This window comes from Lutjanus erythropterus, chromosome 3 (assembly GCF_056507025.1).
Source record: "Lutjanus erythropterus isolate fLutEry1 chromosome 3, fLutEry1.hap2, whole genome shotgun sequence".
In the NCBI taxonomy this organism is placed as follows: Eukaryota; Metazoa; Chordata; class Actinopteri; order Lutjaniformes; family Lutjanidae; genus Lutjanus; species Lutjanus erythropterus.
Window position 1 is genome coordinate 39,154,017 of NC_139319.1, and position 24,764 is coordinate 39,178,780.

Here is a 24,764-nt window from a genome sequence, read left to right on the forward strand (position 1 = left end):
CAGCAGAGGAGCTGTGCCCAGTCTATAGATGAGGGGAGGGAGGGCTGATGTGTCAACCCACAGTCTCTTAGATGCTGAGACAAGAGTTGTTCCTCTGCGTTTGATAATAAACACAAGTGACAATAGAAAATGCAGGCTGAATAAGTACCTCAAAAACATGAGACAAACCAGAGTTCAGCTGAACTGGACACTTGTGACTGTTACACATTGTATTAATCATTTAGAAGATCCAGAGTTATTGATAAAAAAAAATAAATGCTCGATGCTTCTGTGATGCATCTCTGCAGATGTAATTCTAATGCAGATTTCAGCCCAAGACTAAAACTGGTAGGATGTTGTATGCATGCATTTGATGCAATCTGTGGTAAAGCCTCTCTGTGTGCCTTTGCGCAAGTATTTCAAAACATCACATTGCTGTAGATCAAAGCATGATAAATGAACTAAATGTTGCAAAAGCATCTGCAGCTTGAACAAAGTAGAATGAAGACATTTCACTCCACAATGCTCCTCCAGTGACTCACTCTTTTATCACTGCTTGACTTGATTTTTTTCTCTTTCTTCTTACATCCAGGACCCATCTTTGCTAAATGGGAGAGTGACTCTGCATCATGCAAAAGCTGGGGCCGTCTTAGCCAGACAGGGAGACCAGGTACTCAACATAAGACATACTGGACCCCTGCTTTGAAAAAAATACAGTGTAATGGGCCAATCACCCTCCCTTGCTGTGTACTGCCACACAGAGGAAGAGTGCAGTAACTACAGTACAGGAACAGTGAAGTTTATAGAGAAAATAAGGATTTACATTTTTCAGGCTGGCTTGGATACTGTGTAACAGACAGAAATTTATTAATTAAAGTTGGTGCTTTCAGTTTTCTTCTCCGATTTAACTTAAATAAACTTCATTTTGATCATCCGCAGTTCATAGTTTATAGGCACTGAAATCAATATAATAATGTGCTGTTTTTTTTACAACTTAATACTTTAAATGCTTAACATTAAGCACACCAAGTTCCATGAATTCACTTGAGTCAAAGCTATTTAAAGACAGTGTTATTTTTGAAGTTACATTTTGTGGTTATTACATAATGTTTTACAGCTAATCGATTAATTGACTAATCGTTGCAGCTCTAGCGCTGGCTCTCTCACCAGTGAGCTTTCATTTGATGTAGCACTTTTGACAGCTATAGCCCAGAATGTAGTTTGTTCTTTAGTTCCGTTTTGTAGTTACTGAACATTTGAAAAGCTGTTTCCATAGAAAATAGCACCTTAGCATTGCCCTAATTTTCTTATATAGAAAAGTCAGGTTCAGGCCTTACCTCAGTTTTGGCAGGGTAGTTGTAGTGGTTACTGTGTTTTGCCTTTTGTTGGGCAGTATAATAAACTAGTAGTAGTAATTATAGCAATAAAATGTAGTAAATAGAACTGCAACACAAGTTTGAATGTGCCAGATAGGATAGCAAACTTATCTTTTATGTTTACAACTTATCTTGCATGTTTCTGTTTTCTCCAATTTCTCTTCCTCTTTTCGTTTTGTTTCGTTCAGGACGTGAGTCTGCACTTTGTCCTGTCCGGTTGTCTTCATGTCTACCAGCGGATGATCAACAAGCAGGAGGCTGTCTGCTTGTTTGTGACCCACCCGGGGGAGATGGTGGGTCAGCTCGCTGTGCTCACTGGAGAGCCCCTCATCTTCACCATCAAGGCTGTCAGAGACTGCACTTACCTCAAGATCTCAAAGTCGGATTTCTACGAGTGAGTCGATCGTATTAAAGGTGGACAAACAGGAATGACAAGCAGGCATACAGCCGTATCTAACATTATCTATGTGCTCTCATCAATAAAGAAACAGTGTCTTTTTATTGATCGTCCATAATTGCTGTAATCATTCAGTTTTGCTATAAATCATCTAAATACAAACAATAAAAATACTGTATAGCCAGTGTTGTTTAGGTCCATATCTGTGCTCTTTGTTGCCCCCTGCAGGATCATGAGGGAGCAGCCCAGTGTGGTGCTGAGTGCAGCTCACACAGTGGCCATCCGCATGTCGCCTTTTGTCAGGCAGATGGACTTTGCTATCGACTGGATGGCTGTGGAAGCTGGCAGAGCCCTCTACAGGTATTCTACTTCAGCTATTTCTTGGATAAGTGTAGAGACAAGGTGCCATTGCCTTGTTTTAACATCACATCCTTGTTAATTTAATCCGTGTATTAATGGCTGTGTTTTTTCTCTCTTCACATCTACAGACAGGACGACCAGTCAGACTGCACATACATTGTTCTGAACGGACGTCTGCGTTCAGTCATCCGCAAGGCGAATGGCAAGAAAGAACTGGTCGGGGAATATGGTAGAGGAGACCTCATCGGAGTGGTGAGAACCAAGCTCAGTCACAGTTGAAACTTCCATGTCCAAACTAAGCATGGGTGCTGATAATGATTATGTTAAAAATGTCTATTATATTAATGACTTGAAGAGCTGCTGTTGCAATTTATGCAGTGTTTTTGTTTTAAATTGCTTGTAATGCAGTATGGATGGATTTCTTCCACATCAGGACACTTTTAGAAAGATGTCTTTTCTATATTAGATCACTCTTTGAATATAATTACTGTATACTGAGTACTTAAAAATAGTTTGGCATCATTTTGACTGAAAAGACAAACCCAATCACCTTGCTTGAAATACAGATCAATTATTCATCACAATTTAAAGATAACCTTTTTTTTTTATCAACTTGGAAACCTATTTTCCCATGTTTTGTTATGCAAACAACAATTTTTGAAATTGTTCCAGTATTGAGGGAAGCAAAACTGAGCTACAACATAATCTCTCCAGGCGACTTTGCACTGTCAAAGTACATTTGCTTTAAGTGCTTGTTTTGCCATGGACAGGCTCAAATTGTTATTCGAAGTGTCTGACAATCGTTGTGAAAAATACTTAATACTAAACTACACAGACAAAAAAACAAAAACAAAAAAAACTCATCTTTCCACTGCTCCAGCAATCACTAACTCTGGTTGTTTGGTTGAAATAATGCCTTAATTCACAGAGATAGGTGTAGAAATATTCTGTCTGTAGGCTACATGCCATTTCTCCTGATACTCTCACTTCTAACACAGTGATTTAAAGGTGTATTTCCACCAAACCACAGTTGGGAATTTTTGGAAGAGTGGAATGATGTTTTTTGATGATTTTTATTTAGTTTTTTTGAGTTTGAATGACACCGACGATGATAAAATAACTGTGTCTGTAAATGGAGTTGGTGAATTTGGCGAGAGTAATACAACAGCAATGCACCTCACTCTGTAGGGATCCCTTCCTTAACAGTTAGAATAACAATCTGAGCCTCTCAGTGGCAAAAACAAACACTTTTAGTGGACACTTGCTCAATAGTCAAGGTCACTTAGACACAAAAAACATGGGAAAAAACAGGTCCAGGTTGAAATATATCAATGTTACCTTTTAAGTCTTTTAGTGCTAAAACATATCATGGTCTTTTTCTGTCCATACTTTAGGTGGAGGCCTTGACCAGACAGCCGAGAGCCACCACTGTCCACGCTGTGAGGGACACAGAGCTGGTCAAACTGCCGGAGGGGACACTCAATAACATCAAACGGCGATATCCCCAGGTCAGTGACTTTATCTTGGGGCTGATTGTGTTTGTCTTTTCATCTGAAGTGGTGCTGACCCTGATGTCTGTTCAGGTGGTGACGAGGCTGATCCATTTATTAGGCCAGAAGATTCTGGGGAACCTGCAGCAGGGTCGAGGGCCCTTTTCAGGTAAGATGATAAGTGAAAAAAGTTTGACACGTCTTCTCATTCAGTGTTTTTTTCTATTGTTTTACATTGTCAAATTACAAATGCTGGAGACATCAAAACTACAAAATATGAATTTATGTAGTCAGCCAGAAATGTGAAAACAAGCCAAAATATTTATTTGGTTTTTAGGAATCTAAAATATGAGACTCTCACACACTGTCCATTGACTGAAAAACACTGAATGAGGAGTGTGTCCAAATGTCCTACTGGCACTGTGAACATACTGATTCATGTAATGTACAGTGTACTCACACACTGTGTGATCCTGTCCTCCAGGTTCAGCCCTGAGTCTGCCCAGTATGACAACCAGTGCTGATGTCACCAACCCTGCCAGCAACCTCTCCACCGTGGCGGTCCTGCCTGTGTGTGATGAGGTGCCAATCAACGCATTCAACCTGGAACTCAGCCATGCCCTCAGTGCTATCGGTAGGCCCATGAATTTTTGTTTTGGATTTCTGTTAAGTTCCTAGTTATACCAGAAATATACAGTACTGCATGTTTTGTACATTTATACATGTCACACTGCCTCTGTTTTACAATTTCAGGGCCCACTCTGCTGTTAACCAGCGACATAATCAGAGAGCGACTGGGTGCTTCTGCTTTGGACAGGTCAGTCTCGTGATCGCAGAAGCATCTCGTCTTCATCTTTTTAAGCATCAAAAATCTTTCCAACTGTAACCTTTTTTCATTATCTCACACACTTTTTCACATTTAAAGGGATTGTTCCGATTTTTTGAATTGGAGCTTTATGAAGCTCTTATCCATAGTCAGTGTTGCTCAATCCTTGCCACCTAATTTCTTTGACAAAAACATTTTATCTTGCCAAACACAGGAGTTGCTCTTCTATGGTTGCCTGGATTGTTAGTTTGTTTATGCAGTTTTGTGACTTCAGTGTTTGAGAGGGTGTGCTTGCATTAGTTCATGACAAAAGTCACACAATAACACAAACAAACTCGCAGATTGAGACAGAAATTCAAGGATGGTTCAATAGCACTTTTTCATGTCCGATACTGCAACTGTGAGTATCAGCCAATACCAATACGATATCATCTTTTTTTTCTCTCTTTAACAACTGAACTGTTAATAATACGTTTCTATGGATGCAACAACTTAGTCATCTAAAGAACATGATATTAAAACTGTATTAAAACATGACTCAGTTTTGCTGCAGCTTCTTTTTATTTAAGCTTTTTCCCACTCAAATTTTTAAGCAGCTATTTTGATTGTTCAACTTTCAAAATGAAATTTATTTACTTAGCTGTTTTGTTTCATTCTTCCTTTTAAAGTAACTCCACATAGGTGCTGTAGCATGATGACACCTGCTGTTTAAGTTTTTTATATGACAGCTTTTGGATTGTGTGGGATTACACTCGTTCTTTTTTCCTGATATCCAGTCCGGTGATTTTGGTCCAGTATCAGACAACACCAATACCAAATATCATTTCAGTATCATTGCAAGGTTAAGTGGTGCAAAATATTCTACATATAGTGTGCACTTAATCTGATATAGAGCAGTTGTACATTGTTTAGCTTCCTATATGAGCAGTCCTGCTGCTTCTCCAAGCTGGGGGTATATTGACCGCCAGCTACTGTAGCTAACACACTAACTATCAATAACACTCCAAAAAATCAAACTGTCCCTTTAGGTTTGTCTGTATTGATCACTATGATATCCACGTACATCATCGTCCAGTTTTCTTTCTTCTCACTGTCGGTGTCTGTTTTGGTGAATTAAAACCCTGTTCCATATCCTCATCCCTGTTTTTCTCCTGCATCCATCAGTATCCACGAGTACCGTCTGTCTGGCTGGCTGGCCCAGCAGGAGGACATCAACCGAATTGTCCTGTACCAGACTGACAACAGCATGACCCCGTGGACTCAGCGCTGCATCCGTCAGGCTGACTGCATCCTCATCGTCGGCCTGGGGGACCAGGAGCCTACTCTGGGAGAGGTATGTGTGTGTCTCAGAGAGGACGTTTCTGGTAAAAAAAACAAAAAAACAAAAAAACAAAAAAAACCAAACCTTTCAAATACGAATAAGTTCTCTCTCTGTCTCTGTTTCCCACCTCTTCTGTTGCCCTCCAGTTGGAGCAGATGCTGGAGAACACAGCAGTGCGAGCTCTGAAGCAGCTGGTTCTCCTGCACAAAGAGGATGGGCCGGGCCCCTCCAGGACTGTTGAGTGGCTCAACATGCGTAGCTGGTGCTCCGGGCATCTGCACCTCAAGTGTCCCCGCAGGGTCTTCTCCCGACGTAGTCCCAGCAAACTAGTACGAAGCAAACTTTGCTGTCATTTTCTGGCTGTTATTCTTTAGTATACTACATTTCTACTATATTATGGTATGCTATATGAGCTAGAACTAGAAGAGGTGACCTAGTGGACAGTGAAACTGATGAGCGACTCCTTCATAACTGTAAACTAAAAACACGATGACGTGATGAATCCATGGAGCTTCAACATGAAAAATGTGTAGGAATGCTGGTCTTGTGTTGCTGTATTTTCATGTGTATTTTCCGTGTTTGTGCAGAGGGAGGTGTATGAGAAGGTGTTTGAGAAAACAGCAGACAGGCACAGTGACTTCTCTCGGCTGGCCCGAGTCCTGACTGGAAACAGCATCGCCCTGGTGCTGGGAGGAGGAGGAGCCAGGTGAGCAGAGAAATGTGCATGATACAAAAAAAAAAAAAAAAGTTTTGGAGATATCAACCGTAGAGATGTCTGCCTTCTTGGCAGTCCTGTGTTGCTGAAAACGATGAAGAATGTATTTGAAAAATTCTCAACCCGTCTCTCCTTGCAAAAAACATGACCAGGTTGCTCAAAATAATCCACAGACCTTGTTGTGAGCAGTTTCATGCAGGAACTACTTTCTTTCTCCAATAGGCTCTACTGGAACTACTTTAGAATCTTTTGGAACTACTTTCTGTGAATTATCTTGAGTAACTGTGTCATGTTTTTGGAAAGAGACGCTGGTTTTGAAATTTTCAAATGTATTTTTTGTGAGTGAACTGTCCCTTTAACAGTTGAGTTTACCCACCTGATGGAAATGTTATGTAATCTGTCAGAAACTCTAAACTTCCTTTTATAATGTCAAAATACACCTAACAGTCTTGTGTTAATTTCCTCTATGTTGAAACTTCAATGATTTGTATGTTTTCGTTGACACTAAATTCTAACGATCGTCCACCTGACTGTTCTCAAACACGTCTGTCTTCCCTCATGCAGGGGCTGTTCTCATGTGGGTGTGATCAAAGCTATGGAGGAAGCGGGGATTCCTATTGACATAGTGGGAGGGACCTCAATCGGCTCATTCATTGGTGCACTGTACGCTGAGGAGAGGAGTGCCGTCAGAACCAAACAAAGAGCCAGAGAGTGGTCCAAGGTCCAGCTCTATATCCATTATTCAGTCATTTCTGTCTCACCAGTTGCCACTATGTCTAAAGCCTTGTTTGCACAGGACTAGTATTACAAGGGATGTAGAAATTACCCCTCATGACTGTTATATTCAAACATTTTATTGAGAGTGGAATCCAGGGTGCACAATTCATGAATAGATTTATACATATAGGGACTATTGATATATAAATACACATGCAATATAAAGATAATCAGTAAAAATATACAAAACCTATATAGACACTGTTCTCTATAAAGACAGAAAGAAACTAACAGTAAAAGAAAAGAAAGAAATGAAAAGAAAAGAATAGATACTTTTTAAAAAAAAAAAAAAAAAACAAACTGACTGTGTTTCACATTCACACAGGATATGCAAACTCTATATTTTACTCAAATTTACTGACATCCATCAGATATGATGTATGATGGTTGACGGATAACATCAGCTTCCTGAATGACGAGAGCAATGAGCTGCCTGAATTTGCACCCAGAATGCTGTCAAAACTTCAGCGATGCAGCCTCTATAATTCTCAATCGGGAATGAAGCAGAAAAAAAAAGTGCAAGGAAAACAAAACCTCTTGAAAAAAAAAAAAAGCGACCCCTCTACCAAGATGCCACTTTACACAGAACTAATATTATCACATGACCTTTGTGTTTGATGAAATATGGTGAATCATTTGCAGTGACATTTTAACTTAACAAATTACAGACATAGCAGATGACCTCCGCAATTATTACAAATGCTAGATGTCCCCAGGTAATACCAGTTCTGTGTGAAAAGGCCTTAAGATGATAATTTTTAAACTTTGCTCTAAAAATGAAAAAGGTTTAATGTATCCAGCAGCCTTCAATTCAACTTTTTTAACTGTAGGAATTCCCAGCAGCTGATAAGAAATACCAGACTTACCATCCAGTTTCTCTGTGTTTTGTTTCTCAACAGGCAATGAACTCTGTGTTTAAAACAGTCCTGGACCTGACCTATCCCATCACCTCCATGTTCTCTGGGTCTGCCTTCAACACCAGCATCTATAAAGTGTTCCAGGACAAGCAAGCAGAGGTGAGGGATTGAAGAATCTTTGTTCAAGTTCAGGGAGTGTTTATTTTCCGCTGGAGTAAGACAATCTCAAGGGTAGAGTTGTAACGATTAGTCTGTTATTATATTTAGCATTTTGAGTCATTTTCCAAGGAAAAACATGTCCAAATTCTCTGATTTCATCTTCTTGGATATGTGTATTTTCTGATTTCTTTAGTCCTCTTTGGTTTATCTAGTCCTCTTTAGTCCCCTCAGTAAACTGAATATATTTGGGTTGTGGACAAAACAAGACGTTTGAAGTCATCTTGGGTTTTGTGAAATAGTAAATACCATTTTAACCATTTTATATATTTATGGACTAATTGAGAAAATAGTCAGTAGATTAACTTATAATGAAAATAATCGTCAGTTACAGCCCTGCACAAGTGTGTCATGATTTTATATCAGTCACTGGGAAAACAATAATAAGGTTAATGACACTGAAATACTGTCTGTGTCCCCAGGACCTGTGGCTGCCATACTTCAACGTCACCACTGACATCACAGCTTCAGCCATGCGTGTTCACCAGGATGGTAAGTGACAGCTGAGCTGACTGCAGGGGCCGCCACCCATCTCTGTCATATTACGATTGGTGTTCGGCTGAATGCTTTAAAGTTTAGACCAGCTCAAAACAGGACTGTTACATTGCTTTTTATATTATACGATAGCTGTAAATGTGCACACATACATGCAAACACAAACGCATACATACACAAAGGGCATGAGTAATTGCTTAAGTCTCTAAACATTTAACACAACTCAAATCAATAATACTGCTCTGATTGACAGAAAACTAATGTGTGAAATTGGCATCATCAATTCATGTTCCTGAAGTAATTAAACAGTGAGTAATGCTTGCAGCAGTCAGTCAGGAGTAAATGCCACAGTAACTAAAGCTGTTACTAAGCAAATATATTGTTGTTGCACTCGATTTCAGACTTCACTTCAGGCATTTTTTATCCTTTACACACAAGCCTATAAATATTGTATGAGCAGTTAGGCACAACTTGGAGGGATACACAAAGATTTAACAGTGTTACGCATCATCTAGAGTGACTGAACTGCATGCCCTTGGATTACAGCTGGTTTACTCCAATCTAAATTGAAGCTGGTGTGTTCTCAAACTCCTGCTGATGAAAGCCTGTATAGTTACTGCGACTCCAGTTTAATAGTTTTCTTCACATGCTGTAGGACCTTGTGATGCCTCTTGCTTAACTGGAAGCCACACGATCAAGCAAGCGGGTAAACAGCTGATTGCTTTTGGGGTTTTTTTTCCCCAATGAGGATGTCCTAACCTGAACAGGCTCAGCACCGTGTCACCCTATTTTAGCAAAGTTTTGCACACTTGCTTCACCTCCAGACTATTTCATTTGGTCAAAATCGATGCTTACATCTTTGACGTTTCTGTTTCCCATCATCAAAGCAGTCAGTAGGGAAGGCAAGAGACTAACAAGGCTGAGAAATGACACATTATATATAAGCTATGGCAGCCTTTTTGTGGGAATATCCTCAAAAGATGAGGTTTGGAAGATAAACACAGAGCTGTTGGGAGTTAAAAGTAAAATAGACTGTCCTCCAACTATATAGAAACAAGTCTGACTTAAGAAAACTAGGTTAGTTCTCAATAAATAACGTAGACACTTAACTTACTCATCTGCAGAGGGAAATATTACAAGTGGCGCCGCTATGACATCACTATATATATCTGGAAAATTTTTCTCCCTCTATCAGCTCAGGTTTGCTCTCTTGCTTCCAGTTAGGAAGATTCGTAATTCTCACTGGAAGTAGAAAGGTTCCTCACAACGAAGTAGTGAACATATTGAAACTACTAAAATTAAATGGATACAATCCTAAAACATGAGGCTCAGAGTGTAGAGTCACTGTGTAAAGGCTGTAATATACGCCAGTCTGCATTACAGCCATCAAAGGATGCTTCATTTTAGTCGCGACCCCGCTTATTTTGCCTCTACAAAAATACCAGTTTCAATCTGGTTTGGAGTAAGCCCCCCTGCCTCGGGCTTAGAAAGTAATTTCACTAAATCTGTTCAGAAGAAATCAGTGTAGATGTTTATTTGCTTGTGTCTGTGTTAGCTGATATAAAGGCAAATGTGTTCTGTTTGATAATATGCATAGAAATGCACCATCACTAACATTAGCTAAAGTAGATTTAGCCTGAAAGGACCCCCAACCAACCCCACAAATCCAGTGCATCGCATTTCAATCGCATTGTGCATCAAAATAAGGCATTACTACCTTCATTGTAAATGTTTTCAGTGATTGTAATTCATGCTGATTACTGGATTTGAGGAGTTTGCAGGGAAACAATGAATGTTTGCATCTTGGCATGTGTATGAACTAACTGCTGGAGCAAAGCCTTTTCTTCTCTCTGTCTCATTGTTCCCATCATCTGCCTCTCTTACTTTATTGCACTAGGTTTTCTTTCTTTCTTTCTTTCTTTCTGTTTAGTATTTTACCATTTTTCTGTTTATAAATCTTAATTTTCCTTTCTGTCTCCATTAAACTCCTCGTCTTAACTTTTTCCTTTTCATAAACTAAACTGATAAAGCTCTAGCTGTTTCATCATTTTCTTGTCCATCACATTTGTGATAATGCATATATGTATGTCAGGTCTTTCTGTACATAGAGAGACATCACAGAGCTGCCTATCTGTAGGTTACGCCATAGGCAAAATAACCTGTGTAGGCGTTGATTCCCCTCCTGCGTCCATGTCAACATGTAGGATCCAGAACACTCCACCTTGCCTCCCCCTACTCGCTCCTTAATGACATCCCATGTTGCTTCTCCCACTCCTTTACCTCCATTCTCTGCTTTCTGTAGTTTTTTCTGGTGTGCTTTTGTCAAACATTGCTAGGGTGGTGCTATTCTGAATATGTCACCTTGGCTCCAGCCATTGCACAAAAAAAGAGTAACTGTAGTTCACTTTGGCAGGTGTAAGGTTCACAGTGCCACTGGTTAACATTACGTCCTTTGTCCAGTTTCCTTTCAGTTTCATTCTACAGTTTGGAGCATTTAGCTTAATGCCCAGCAGCATTTATTGAAATGGTGGGCTCTCTCTTTCTTTATCTTTCAGCCTCTTCCTGCACTTTTCTGTCTCTCTCTCTCTGCTTGTCTTCTGCCCATCTTGCTTGTCAGACCAGATATCTAACCACGCTAATACTATTTTCTTACTATGCTTAATGAACACATCAACCATTGCTGTTTTTCTTACTTTTTGTAAAGCTAATTTACATACATCTAGTGTCATCCAACATGTTTGTTGTTATTTATATCACATACTGGTTTCAGTGATACGTAGCCTCAATTGTCTTGTTTGTAGCACACTCTCAAAATCTTATTGTGTGTATATTTTTGTTTCCTGTCATAATTCTGAGCAAATGTTATTACAGAATGAATCACAATGGTTGTTTACAATAACCTCTGGGTAGAAAACCCCTGCGTCACATACATATAATTTAATGGCAGCACGTTGAATGTTTTCTATTTTCATGCTGTTATTTTAAACTGTATGCATCTAATTCATTTGAAATACGTGTTAGATGCTTTCACTGACGTTAGGTTGGAGATGAAAAGGTTTGGGTGGTATCTATTTTTTCATACCTTCATAAATCCCTGACATTTTACCAGGGTATACAGTATTATGATGCTATTGTGTAAAACGGCCCAACTCGACTGTCCTAACATAGACGGAGCTGATTGTCATAGCAACACTATTCCCACAGCTGGGAAACAACACACACTCAGGACTCTGCTTCAGTCTTGATAAGCTTCGCTTTTTATTCACTGACAAACTCAAAACTAAACTGTACATTTACTGCCAGGCCGACAACTTCACTGCGCATCTTTTCCTCCTCTCAGCGCGCTTCCTCTGTCACTTTCTGCCCTGGTAAACTATAATTAGTCTGTCCCTTGCCCTCTTTCATACTCACTGAAGTTACACACTTACTGTGATTCACTACTCTGACCAGTTAGTAGTATACAGTGTTTGATGTCTTGCCTTTATCATCATGATTAAATCCCAAATCCTCCCAGGGCAGAACCATTTCTCTTCATTTTTACTAGTTAGAGCTGCAAATTTATCTCCTGGACACCATGTTTGACTGCTTAGTTGCACTGCAGCACAGAGACTGACCCCTGGTGGTATGTGCTGTGTACTGCAACACAGCTTCTCCTCATCAGTTTAATAGAAGGATGAGTCTTTATGTAGAACAGTATTGAAAATCATACTGTCGGGATTGTCCTAGGATACTGTAATATCTTTTAACTGCCCAAGCCTAGTTGTAATTTACCTGTTGTGCCACAAACTGAAGAAAATGACAGCTTGAGTTTACCCAAAACAGACTGTATTCAGACCAAATCAGGATTGTGTGGCTGTGTGAGGGCTTGGTGGGTGTTTGAGGTTTATACATAACCACTGTGGAACAATCAGAAACTGAATTTGGAAATCAGAAACTGGATTTCTTGCTACAATCCCTCATCCCATTCAGTCTCTTTGATCACTATGCTCTCTCTTTCAAAGAAATAGATACAAACCAAAGGAAGCTTCTTGGTCTCGCTATTTTGCAGCATAAACTGCAACCGGACACAGACAGTCAAACACGGGGTACACGAAATAAACCAAGCGAGGACACAACTGAGAGAGTATCATCGTTTCGTCTGTAAACTTTGCCTGGATAGTGACGGATTTCTCAGAAACAACCGTCGGTATTGAGTGGTCAACAAAGACGACAGCAAAGCAACGCAGCGCATGAAATAATCACAGCAGAAAAATCAGATAGGTAGCATCATGACCGTTACAGTGACAGCTGAAAATAACAGCAGAAATAAACAAGTTTGCTGATTCTACATGTCTCAGCAATTCCAATCAACTGGCAGTTTTCTACCTGGAAGTTGTTAGCATGATGTCATGGTGATTCCTTACTTCCTTAATTAGCCTTTGAATAGTTCAATTTCATTGGCCATGGAGTAGTCCTACAATATGTTTTTTTTTAAATTGGTCTTATTTTTTTATTTTTTTTACTACATTTGGTTAGAAACGTTTGGCATGAGTAAATAGTTTTGTTGATATTGTATTACCCTTCCTCTGTCTTACTCCTGGCAGCTTCAAGCACTCTTCTTCTCTATGTTGCGGGCATTTCTGTCTCTCCATTTCTTTCTCTCACCCTCCATATCCTCTCTTTTTCAGCATTCTTCTCTCTCTCTCTCTCTCCCTCTCTCTCTCTCTCTCTCTCCCTCTATCTCTATCTCTATTTCTATCTCTCTCTCTCTCTCTCTCTCTCTTTTTCCATCTGTGACGTGGAGTCCGGCCCATATTTGATGTGTTCCTCCTTCTCCATCTCCATTTCCCGACAGGTTGCGTCTGGCGCTATGTTAGAGCCAGCGCCTCCTACACCCCCTATTTACCTCCCCTGTGCGACCCCAAGGATGGCCACTTGCTTGTGGATGGTTGCTATGTTAACAATGTCCCAGGTCAGATTTTAAACACCCGCTCACCAAAACCTCCTCCCCCTCATCCCCAAGTCGACAATCAACCACTCGGCTACCCTCCCCCTCTTTCTTGTCCTCTCCCTCCCAAGTTCTCACTCGTAACTAACCCCACCCAGACCAGGTGGACACTGGGAGCCCATGGTTTGGAAGGAAAGACTCTTAGGAAAAGACTCACTGGCCATTAGGACAATTGGGTTTTTGTTTCGTACTCACACAACACACTTTATCCAGTTGACTTGGCACCTCCTCTAAAATAACCGCTGACCTTAACTTTCTTATTAAATGTGAGGTTCTGTCCACGCATGTCTGGACATCTCTGGGTCATAGAGGGATGCATGATGGTCTGGCTTCTTCTGGTGTCCTGTATTCGCTAAAATCTTCCCCTTTACCACCCCTACTCCAAAAAAGTTGGGATGCTGTGTAAAACATAAATAAAAACAGAATGCACCGATTTGCAAATCCTTTTCAACATATACTGAACATAGTAACATTGAATACAGTACAAAGACAAGATACATAATGTTGAAACTGATTAACTTTATTGGTTTTTTTTGTAAATATTCACTCCAAACACACTCTAAAAAAGTTGTTACATCACCTTTTCTTTTAACAACGCTCAGTCAGTGTTTGGGAACTGAGGACACTAATTGTTCAAGTTCCAAAAGTGAAATTCTTTCTCATTCTTGCTTGATATATGACTTCAAGTGCTCAACAGTCCGAGGGCTCTGTTGTATTTTGTGCTTCACAATGTGCCACACATTTTCAGTGGGAGACAGGTCTGGACTGCAGGCAGGTCAGTCTAGTACCTGAACTCTTTTACTATGAAGCCATCCTGCTGTAACACATGCAGAATGTGTCTTGGCAATGTCTTGCTGAAATAAGCAGGGACATTCCTGAAGAAGATGTCGTCTGGATGGCAGCATATGTTGCTCCAAAAGTAGTATGTGCCTTTCAGCATTAATGGTTGAGTTATCCATGATGCCATGGGTACTAACACACCCCTCTGCCATCAGATGCTGGCTTTTGAACTTTGTGCTGGTAACAATTTTGATGGTCCTTTTCCTCTTTAGGTCACGGTGTCCGTGATTTCCAAAAGCAGTTTGAAATGTGGATTCATCAGGGCCGCAGGGCACTTTTCCACTTTCCGTCATTCCCTCTCAGATGAGCTTGGCTAAGAGAAGCTGGTGACATTTTTGGATGTTGTTGACCGATGGCTTTCTGTTTGCATGGCAGAGTCTTAACATGCACTAGTAGTAGAGAATGACACAGGAGTGGATTTTCTCTCCTATCCCATCCCACCCCAACAAAAATGCTCCTGTCCCATCCCAATCCTATGACAAATTAAAAAACAACCCTGTCCCATCCCCCTTTGCCCCTTTAATACTCAATCGTGAAAGTGTCACCAGCTATCCTGTGGAATTTTCCACCCGGGTGTTTTTTAGCATTCCACAACTTTCCCAGTCTTTTTTTGCTCTGGCACTGACTTTTTTGAAATGAACAATAACGTTAACGAACAATAAAGTTAATCAGTTTGAACATTAAATATCTCGTCATTGTACTGTATTCAAAAGAATATGGATCAAAATGTTTTTGCAAATCATTGCATTCTGTTTTATTTACATTTCACACAACATCCCAATTTATTTGGAAATGGGGTTTTATATATTAATATATAAAGTTCTGGATGTGGCTTGTTCACACTGATGTCTTCATGCACCACCATACTCGCTTGTTTGTACATTTACAAAAAGACAGTTACTTACAAGTAGCTCAGCTTGGCCGACGTAAATCAAACTTTGACTGGTGTGGATTTAGCTGGATTTTCAGGTTGAGAACTCTTACAGAGACCAGACAGTACCGTGTTTGTTCTGATTAAAGGAAAGCTCATAGGAGACAGCGAAGGGCTACACCATGTCAACATCGCATCTGTCTGTCGTTGTGGATCATCGTGCGTTTCGGTGGGCCTAAATGTGTCTGCCCTTTGGATTGAACTGCAGCTTGTTTCCCATAAGGAGGTCCATGTGCTTCTGTTTCATTTCAATCACGTCCACCTACAGGAACATGTCCAGTCTCTCCTACACAGCACCTGTCCTCTCCCCTGGCTTTGCTTGCTTCTATGTGCATGCCAGTGCTAGACTCTGTGAGCCAATCTATATATTTCTCATGGATATATATTGATGGCATGTGTTATCTTTTTTATTTTTCTGTTTCTTTTGAATTATTCAAGAATATGTGTTCTGGATCCTGCTGTTGCCCATTGAAGCTCCTGTACAAACTGAATAAAGCCCTGAAGTTAGAATAAATCCAAAGTAAACAAATGGAAAGCCGTAGGTGGTAGTAAGTAATCCCTCTGAAACCGTATTGCAGTAAGATAAATTCTGCCTCAGAATTCACATATACTCCATGCACAGTTGCACCCCTCGCTTTTCTCTGCGGTGCTCCCTATCCTTCCAACCCATGCAGCACCCGGCCTGCTCCTGCCCCCTCTGCTGGCACTGAGCTGAACTGCAAGACTGGGCAGGCTGGGTGCTTCCCTGCCATGTTCACGGTGAAGGATCTTCAAACACTGTCACAACATCTACCGCTGCTCCTCCTCTGACATGTAGGCAGTTTAAGTAGGTCCATTATAATAATTTCAACTTCTTCTCCCCAAGATTGTGATGATTGGCTTCAGCTTAAATATTCAGTATCTGTGGATTTTGTACAAACTTCAGGAGCAAATTCCTATGATGACATGCTCCAAAGCGCTGCTGTTGAGACACAGTTTGGAGATCCAAACCGCCTTGGTGCTCTGTGATGGTTGCCATTTACTTTTTTACCTTATGCACAAGTCACACAGGGCCTCTGTGCAAGGTAATGAGGTTTGCAGTGGTGTACAACAGAGTCTAAAGGTGGACAGAACCGCAGTCCTTGCCTTGGCAGGGATCGGCTACTTCCCTCTGGTGTTTGGACTGCGGTCTGTGTCGACACTAACCTGAAACATATAGCAAACGTTATTGAGATGTTATCCCCCCCCCTTCCTCCTCCTTCCCTCCCTCCTTCCCTCCCCGGTGTGTCAGGCTCTCTGTGGCGCTATGTGCGAGCGAGCATGACCCTCTCTGGGTATCTGCCGCCTCTCTGCGACCCCAAAGATGGCAACTTGCTAATGGACGGTGGCTACATCAACAACCTGCCAGGCAAGTAGAGGTGGTACTCCCCAGCCCACCCCCACCCAATCTTCAATGTCCACCAAACTCCTGTTCTCCCAGAGGAGTGGGGAGGTGGAGTGAGAGATGGGGATGATTGTTATGAGGGGTTTTAATTAAATTGTTTGTAGGCTGGGTAAGTATATAGAAACTTCATAATGCTGATGGAGGGAAGTCCAGGTGGTGGTGGAGGAGTGAGCTGAGTTTTTCCCCATCTGATTGGATATTGAGCCGGTTTAGATCATCAAATAAGACAAACTGAGTCATAATCAACCACATTTACAAAAATAAGTTAAAAACTGAGTGACTTTAGTGAGAAAACAATCTATCAGACCTTGAAATATTCTGTATTCCTAGATGGGGAAAAAGTCAGCATTTACAGCTGTATTGTAAAGTGGATGACAAGTTTTCACTTGAACTAAGAAATACCACATTGATTAAGGGGGATGTGGTATTTCTCTGTCAAGCAGCCTGGTGTCAGAAAGTTGTTGAGTTGAAATTGGAGAGCAGGGGGATAATTCAGATCAATTTTTCTATGAGGTATATAGTTAGTGTATTAACTGCAATACATCAGCACACCCCCAGTTTGGAGAAGCTGCAGGAGAACCAGTGTAGGAAGCTAAGCAATGTAATGCTGTCTACAGTGTCAGCAGCAAAACATAAAGGTCCACCTAAAAAAACCTATATCAGTTTATGTATAAGCTGTATTTAGAATATTTTCACAGCTTTAACTTGCTGTCAGACTGCCTTTTTCCGATGTATCCTGCTGTAATATGAGCCAAATACTGATCTCTATGAAGCAGCCAGACTCCTTAAGGAAAAAATTTTACCTCACAGAACACGGGAGTTGCTGGTCTGCCATTGCCTCAATTGGTTAGTTTGTCTGTGTTATTGTGTGACTTTGATGAATCCAAACTATCCATTTAAAGCACCAAAGTCACAAAATAATGCTAACAAATCAAGGCAGCGGCAGTCCAGCAACTTTCATGTTCTGCGGTTTAAAATTACTACGAGTTTGGTTGAGCAAGACAGAGTGATACATATTTAGCTTACATAATAGCGGTTTCCCATCAGAAAAAGCTGTCTGATGGCAAGGTAAAGTGGTAAAAATAATCTCAAACAGTGGCTAAAATACATTTTGCTGCTGACCCTGCCCACAGCAGTGCATTACTTAGCGTTCATATTGTTAATCCTCTCTACTTCTCCAAAGTTGGGGCATGCCAACCGCCATCTGCGGCAATTAATACACTAATCCGAACTATCCCTTTAAAACTATAACTTCATTTGCAATTTTCCAATGCCATAAGATGCCAGTCTGCTTTGAGATTGAAGTCTGGTTCCCCTCATGTCGAAATGAGCACTGTTCTGCAGGGCTTGGCAATAATTCATTACTGTTTAGGGACTTTCACCAGAATCATACTGTATCATTCTGTTGTCAACAAATCAAAATTAGTTATTGAAGTTTTTGTTTTACAACTATGAGGAGTTTTGACTGATAATATATGATATTGGAACATATGTTTCTTCATATTGTGATAATGATCACACCCATATTGCCCAGCCCTACATATTTGTGCTTTATACTGAAGCTTCATTTTTAAAAAAAGTATTTTCTTCTATTTCACACAGAGTAAAAATGAGTAAAGTCTGTTTAGAAAGAGGGGAGGAGCTTTTTTTTGTCCGCGCACCATTAAATACATTCTCATTACCAGAAAGCATCTTAAATATACACCAGACCAAATGTGCACATTGCTATAATGTTTACAGAGGTAAGACATGAACTGTTTTTAGCTTCCATCATGGTGCGCAGATGAAAACTCCCCAGAGTCTGTCTCTGTAGTTAAATAAACACTGTATTGTACTCAGCCATATTTCACAAAGCTCTGGACTGAGTTATTGGTCTTTGTATGGGAATCATGTTCCATTATCGCCCAAGCTCTGTTCATTCCCAAGCAATGAGGGTTGTGAAATATGGTGCTTTCTGGGCCCAAAGATTGATCCAACTAAAGGAAGCCAAAATGCTTTATTTCTGAGTTTTGTTCCTCTGCCTTCTCCCTGAAGAGTTTTGTGCTCCATCAGCTGCATTTATAGTTGTTCTTGGCACACTGGATCAGTGCTTTGGGCTCGTGGGATGTCGTCCTGTTTCTGTCTTTGAATAGGCTCATACCACAAAAATTTAACACTAGTGAGTCAATGAGAAAGGTCATGACCTCGGGGCCTGTGCTCATTGGCCTGGAAAATATATATATATTTTTCTTTTTTTTTTTTTTTTTTGTTCAGTCTGCAATGTTTTCTGTCACTAATTGGCTATAAAGCCTCTGTAGTGTCTAAAAAAAGATATTTTTTGTGGTGTGAGTCTGTTAGACCGTTGTGGCTTCTAAAATGAAGGTTTAAATATAACAATAATATCCTGAAACAAGCTTAATAACACCGTATTCGTTGTTTTACCATCTCTGCTGCTGGATTTTGTCGTGCTGTGTTTGTTCGTCTGCACGGTTGTGTGTGAATGCTGGTGTACATGTTACACATCCAACAGCGGACATCGCGCGAAATATGGGCGCCAGAACAGTCATTGCCATCGACGTGGGTAGCCAAGATGAGACCGACCTCTGTAACTATGGCGACTGCCTGTCTGGCTGGTGGTTGCTGTGGAAACGAATCAATCCCTGGGCAGAGAAAGTAAAGGTACAGTACGGCCTGACAGCACAGGGCACTGGTAACTCTTCATGACTCAGCATCTCAAAATATAAAATACTGCATTTTAAGTTTAAGTTTAATCCTTCCGATCAATACATAGCAGAGAGGAATTTGCTCAAAATGTTTCTGTTTGTGAGTCCTGCAAGTGTTCTCAGACCGCCCTCATCCACAGGTGCCAGACATGGCAGAGATCCAGTCGCGGTTGGCCTACGTATCCTGTGTGCGGCAGTTAGAGGTGGTGAAGAAGAGTGCGTACTGCGAGTACATCAGACCACCCATCGACCGCTTCAAGACCATGGACTTCGGCAAGTTTGATGAGATCTATGTGAGTTATGCACGGACTGTGTGTCTCTATGCTATTTTGGTTCATGTACGTGCAGCAGCACGACAGACAAAAGGGCTGTGTGAGGGTGAAGACAGATCAGCAGGTGGTGATCAAATAGTTCAATAGTAGTTAGTTAAATTAGATTAAATAGTCGCATCACTGGTTTCAGCGCTCTGAAACAGATGTGCCAGTCACTGAAACGGATTTGGTTATAATTACATTGGACTGACACTGTTTTAGCAGGAAGTCTAATGTAACTCACTCTGTATGTTGTACTGTGGCAGCCTAGTGTTGTGATTTAATGAAGTTAAAACAGTGAGCAACCACCTGTAAGAGGCACTGCACTCTAGTGCTGCTACCTTTAGGTGTTTCAGGGATTTCATGAACTGAAGGAGAAGCTTCTCTTACAGTATGAATCAGCTGCAGTAGAGGAATTATCTACATTTATTCATAGATCTATAAAATAGATGTTATTTTTACCTTTACTAATTTCAGATACACCCTAATTAATTTTATTCTGGAACAGGAACTGTTGTTAGGGTCTGGAGCACTGAAATAAGTGTCCCTGATATATCATTTTAATTTATAATAATATAATTCTATATATAACTTTAATTTATCCTGATGAAAATATGTGTGCTGCTTGTGCATGACTGGGCGGGTACATGTAATTGTCCTGGGTTGGGGGTTGGACATATGGTCACTCTGTACTAGTCATATTAATAGTGGTTAGTGTCAAACCCACAGCATCATTCTGCAGAGAGGATGTTGTTTTTCTGGCGTCGGTCCATGTGCATTTGTTTTGAAGGCTACAGCCAAGTTCAGACGGACATTGAATTAAAAGACGCAGCCCCCTCATTCATTTCAATGAGGCCACTACGTTGACACAACATGATTGCTGATAGCAGGGCGCCAGCAAATGAAAGGAAGAACCACCTGTCAAAAAACTTAAACCTAACTTTTGTTTTAAAGTTTCACTGTGTACGATTTACAGGAATGTATAGGCAGATTATGACAGAAAGGGAATATAATATTCAGAAGTATATTTTTATTAGTGTACAATCACCTGAAAATTACAGTTGTTCAGTTTTCATTACCTTTGAATGTTAGAATGATACTGTTAATATGAGCTGTGGGCGCAGGTCCTCATCCATGGAAGCCGCCATGTTACACCACCATCTTTCTACAGTAGCCCAGAAGGAACAAACCAAACACCGGCTCTGGACAAGACCTTTTGAAAGTTTTGTGGCCACCACATTGAGCTCCCTTGCTTGTTCCTTGCTGCCTTCCAGCTTGAAATCTTGAATTAAGTTCTTTAGCTGCGTCATTGTACACAGAGCAAACAACAGCATGACAGGCTGTTACCTTTACAAACCCAGTCTCTGAAAGAAGCAGAGAAAAGTGATCGAAACATAGCGCTGGTGACGCGCTGTCAGCTGTGTACCTGAACTATGAGCAGAACACTTGTTTACCACATCATATGTTTTCAAATGACGGATGATAAAGAACTTAACTGGTAAAACACAGTCATGTAGGCTGAACAAATCTTCAAACGTTCTCCAGTGAACATCTAAATCTGATTCGACTGACAAAAAATCTGACTGATGCACATCCCTAATAATCTGGTAATCTGTTGTCAGGTACAAAGTATTTCCTCATAACATGTATCTACTGTGTTTACTTTATTTAAAGTTCTTCACATTTCTATTTAAACCACTTCAGGACGTGGGCTTCCAGCACGGCAAGTTGGTGTTTACTGGCTGGGCCCGAGGTGACATTATCGAGAACATGCTGAAGGACCACCGCTCAGCTGACTACAACGACAGCAAGAGAACTGACGTGAGAAGAGCGCGTGCACATACACACACACACAAATGAAATGTGATATGCTTGATGTATAAGTACATGTATGTTCACCATCAAAGTTATTACATCAGTGTAATAATAATCTCTTGCCTTGTAGTCCTGCACGTGTCCAGGAGCTGACTTCACTGACCTTGCAGAGATTGTATCCAGGATAGAGCCGGTTCAAAGCTACGTCGCTGCAGAAGGTGAAGGATCACTTGCAAATTCATTATTATCTGGAAATAATGGCTTTTTATAGTGCTTAAATTATACTAGACAATTATATTCTTATAAACTAGCAGGCATCTTGCTAAAAGTCCTTGTTGCAGCAGTCTTCTCCGCTAGATGTACAGCTCCCCTTCAAGATCATGTCAGTTTTAATGAGTGTAATAAATAAAGGGTCACAGCTTTCACCTGGCCTGTTTTATTGAAATACAGTAGGAGACGTCCCTGATGTTTTATGGGTGCTATTGAAACGCAGTGGGTCACTCACGCAATAAATCCTCTCTTTAATATATCCCTTAAATCTTTCCATTCAGCAGAGGAGTCCGACTGTCTGACGGAGTACGAGGAAGACGGAATGGACACAGTGAGGGAGGAGGAGGGGGAGGAAGAGGAGGAGGAGGCAGAGGACCCTGAGGATCACTCCCCCGGAGAGTGGGGTCAGAATGGAGTCTTTCAGACTGTAAGCACACACAAAAACAGACAATGTGATATAACAGATCCACGTTAACTACAGTTTCTTCTTCAGTGTTATTAAAATATTGAGTCAGTGTTTCTCCTGTCAGTTATATTCATTCAGTTCAGCGGCCACACGCTGGTTTTAGTGGCACAACAATCCCTGGCCTCTTTTTTCATTAGGGAAAAGTTATTTTAACAAGTTCCATCCAGTGATGTTCACAGATTTAAAACTTGGAAAAGAAAATATTCAAAATAGTTTAATCAGTGCCGGTACACATTATAAACTCAGAAATCTATACTTGAATGGCCATGATGTTTAAAATGAGAAAGTTTATATTTTTTTCTTGTTGTTAAGAATAGTAAAATAGATAAATAATTAATGTTACATGAGAAATTACCGACTTCATTAGACCTTATGATCAGTTTCAGCTGATACCACTTCCGACGGTTAATGATCGGCCCCCAGAAATCTTTATCGGAGCATCTTTAAGTAGTGGATTGGTAGAAAATCAGTATCAGCAGATATCCTCAATTATCAGGATCAGTTTTGGGAGACAAGAAGTCAGATGTTAGAAAAATACAGGCACGCAGGTGATTGTGTTCCCAACTCTTCTTTTATTTTACATGGACCGCACATTTGTAGTTGAACTATTACAAATATCCATGTAGAATAAGTTATTTTTTTTGGTATGTGCAAGGATGTATAGAGTGAGAGACCTTTTTCTAAACAGTCAAGTGTAGCACTATCTTGAGAGCTGCAGCAAGCTTGCAGCCGTCACCAGTTCTGGTTTGGTTTATACAAACCCCTTATTCAGGGCATGAAGGAGAACGGAGCATGCAGGGTAAGTGATGCTAGACAGCAGCTACAGTGTTCTTGCAACCCAGGGAGAGAAGCTCTGGTGCGCTGGTTTTATAACTGAACTACAGGAAGATGCACATTTCAACTTTCTCTGACTGTGTAAAAAACTGGTCACGTCAAGAAAAGTGTTAAAATGCGAGTCTTACTTGCCAAATAGACAAATGTAGGCTGATAAAGGAGTTTAGTGTGGCGCACTTGACTAAAAAAAAATATATATATTTCATTAGACTGAAAAAAAATGTTTGGAATGAAATAAACTATGCTGCCACTTTGAGGGAGGCTTCTGTACAGGCTGTTCCTGGATCTGCATGGGAAAGCTGCGTCACCAGCACACATAATCACTGACACCTGAGTCATTACCACAGTCTGAGCTGATCACTTTAAAAATAACAGTCTGTCTTAAAGATCATAATTGAGAAACAAATCTGATTTGCTGCCGTCTGAGCAAAGCCTAATTAATGCTTAGATTTCAGCTGTACAGAACCGATGAAGACGACTCTCTCTTTTGCTCTGCAGGATGAGGAGAAATCTGTGAGACAACGCAGGAAACTCACCAGTGACTCCAACACCTCCGAAGTCTCCGACTGCTGACAGAGGGCCATGGAGGAGTAGAGGGAGTTTTAACAGGAACAAGGGCCAAATGATGGGTCCATAAACTGTCACGGCTAAAGACTCGGACGCAACACTTTGCTTTTCTGGATGAGATCACGGTTCATCCTGGGAAAATGTCGAACCTTCTTTGCATCAAGTGGCTTCCTCCTCGCTCTCACACTGGCTGCATCTGTTCTCACTCTGACACCACTGTCAAAAATGAATACTCTGGGTCTCAAATAAGACCATCTACCCCACCCAGTTGTTTCTCTCAATACTTTGACACCAGACTGATACGGTTGCCAGATTCCCTGCTTGCCAACTCCCAAACCTGCCAAAACCAGGATCCCCCCCCCCAGTAAGAAACAACCAAACAGAGAACTTCCAGTTCACTCTCCTGTTCCTCAGTTTCAGATGGCCAGAAGGACCCGCCTACATGTCCCGTCTGCATCTCTGTATCTTCGTTCATGTCTCTACTGTTCATACATCTTGATTGCACTCCATTTTTTTTGACGGTCCATTGATTGCTTGTGCGAGTGTGTGAGTGTTGTCTGAATTAGTATGACTGTCGTAGCAGGACACCGAAAAGAAAAGTGAAAAATCCACACAATAGAGCCGTAGCTGTACTGTAGATGTCATGTAGGGAGTCAGGTAGGGGAAGCTTTAGTAGAGTAGATGTTCATGTAGACATCAGAGTAGACTTCATGTTGAATAAACAGAGGTGGACCAGTGCAGAACAAAGACATTTAAAGGGACAGTTCACCCTAAAATAAAAAATACATATTTTTCCCCTGGCCTGTATT

General features: G+C 40.8%; 1 protein-coding gene across 6 annotated transcripts in view; it reads left to right on the forward strand.

The window, feature by feature from the left end:
* pnpla6 (patatin-like phospholipase domain containing 6) overlaps positions 1-24,756 on the forward strand; it is a 50,225-nt gene extending 25,469 nt beyond the window's left edge. For 2 of the 6 annotated variants that reach the window (XM_084716130.1, XM_084716131.1), the window contains exons 16-37: positions 572-649; positions 1,544-1,749; positions 1,981-2,112; positions 2,241-2,364; positions 3,507-3,620; positions 3,696-3,771; positions 4,087-4,236; positions 4,356-4,419; positions 5,593-5,761; positions 5,896-6,078; positions 6,337-6,455; positions 7,029-7,185; positions 8,141-8,257; positions 8,737-8,806; positions 13,644-13,760; positions 16,838-16,954; positions 19,500-19,648; positions 19,833-19,985; positions 21,708-21,824; positions 21,949-22,036; positions 22,370-22,515; positions 23,887-24,756. In XM_084716130.1, the coding sequence (XP_084572256.1) occupies positions 572-649; positions 1,544-1,749; positions 1,981-2,112; positions 2,241-2,364; positions 3,507-3,620; positions 3,696-3,771; positions 4,087-4,236; positions 4,356-4,419; positions 5,593-5,761; positions 5,896-6,078; positions 6,337-6,455; positions 7,029-7,185; positions 8,141-8,257; positions 8,737-8,806; positions 13,644-13,760; positions 16,838-16,954; positions 19,500-19,648; positions 19,833-19,985; positions 21,708-21,824; positions 21,949-22,036; positions 22,370-22,515; positions 23,887-23,961 (2,721 nt within the window). In that variant the 3' untranslated portion in view covers positions 23,962-24,756. The remainder of the gene's footprint in view (positions 1-571; positions 650-1,543; positions 1,750-1,980; positions 2,113-2,240; positions 2,365-3,506; positions 3,621-3,695; positions 3,772-4,086; positions 4,237-4,355; positions 4,420-5,592; positions 5,762-5,895; positions 6,079-6,336; positions 6,456-7,028; positions 7,186-8,140; positions 8,258-8,736; positions 8,807-13,643; positions 13,761-16,837; positions 16,955-19,499; positions 19,649-19,832; positions 19,986-21,707; positions 21,825-21,948; positions 22,037-22,369; positions 22,516-23,886) is intronic. The other 4 variants (XM_084716132.1, XM_084716134.1, XM_084716133.1 and 1 more) reach the window with 4 other exon arrangements.
* The last annotated feature ends 8 nt before the right edge of the window (positions 24,757-24,764 follow it).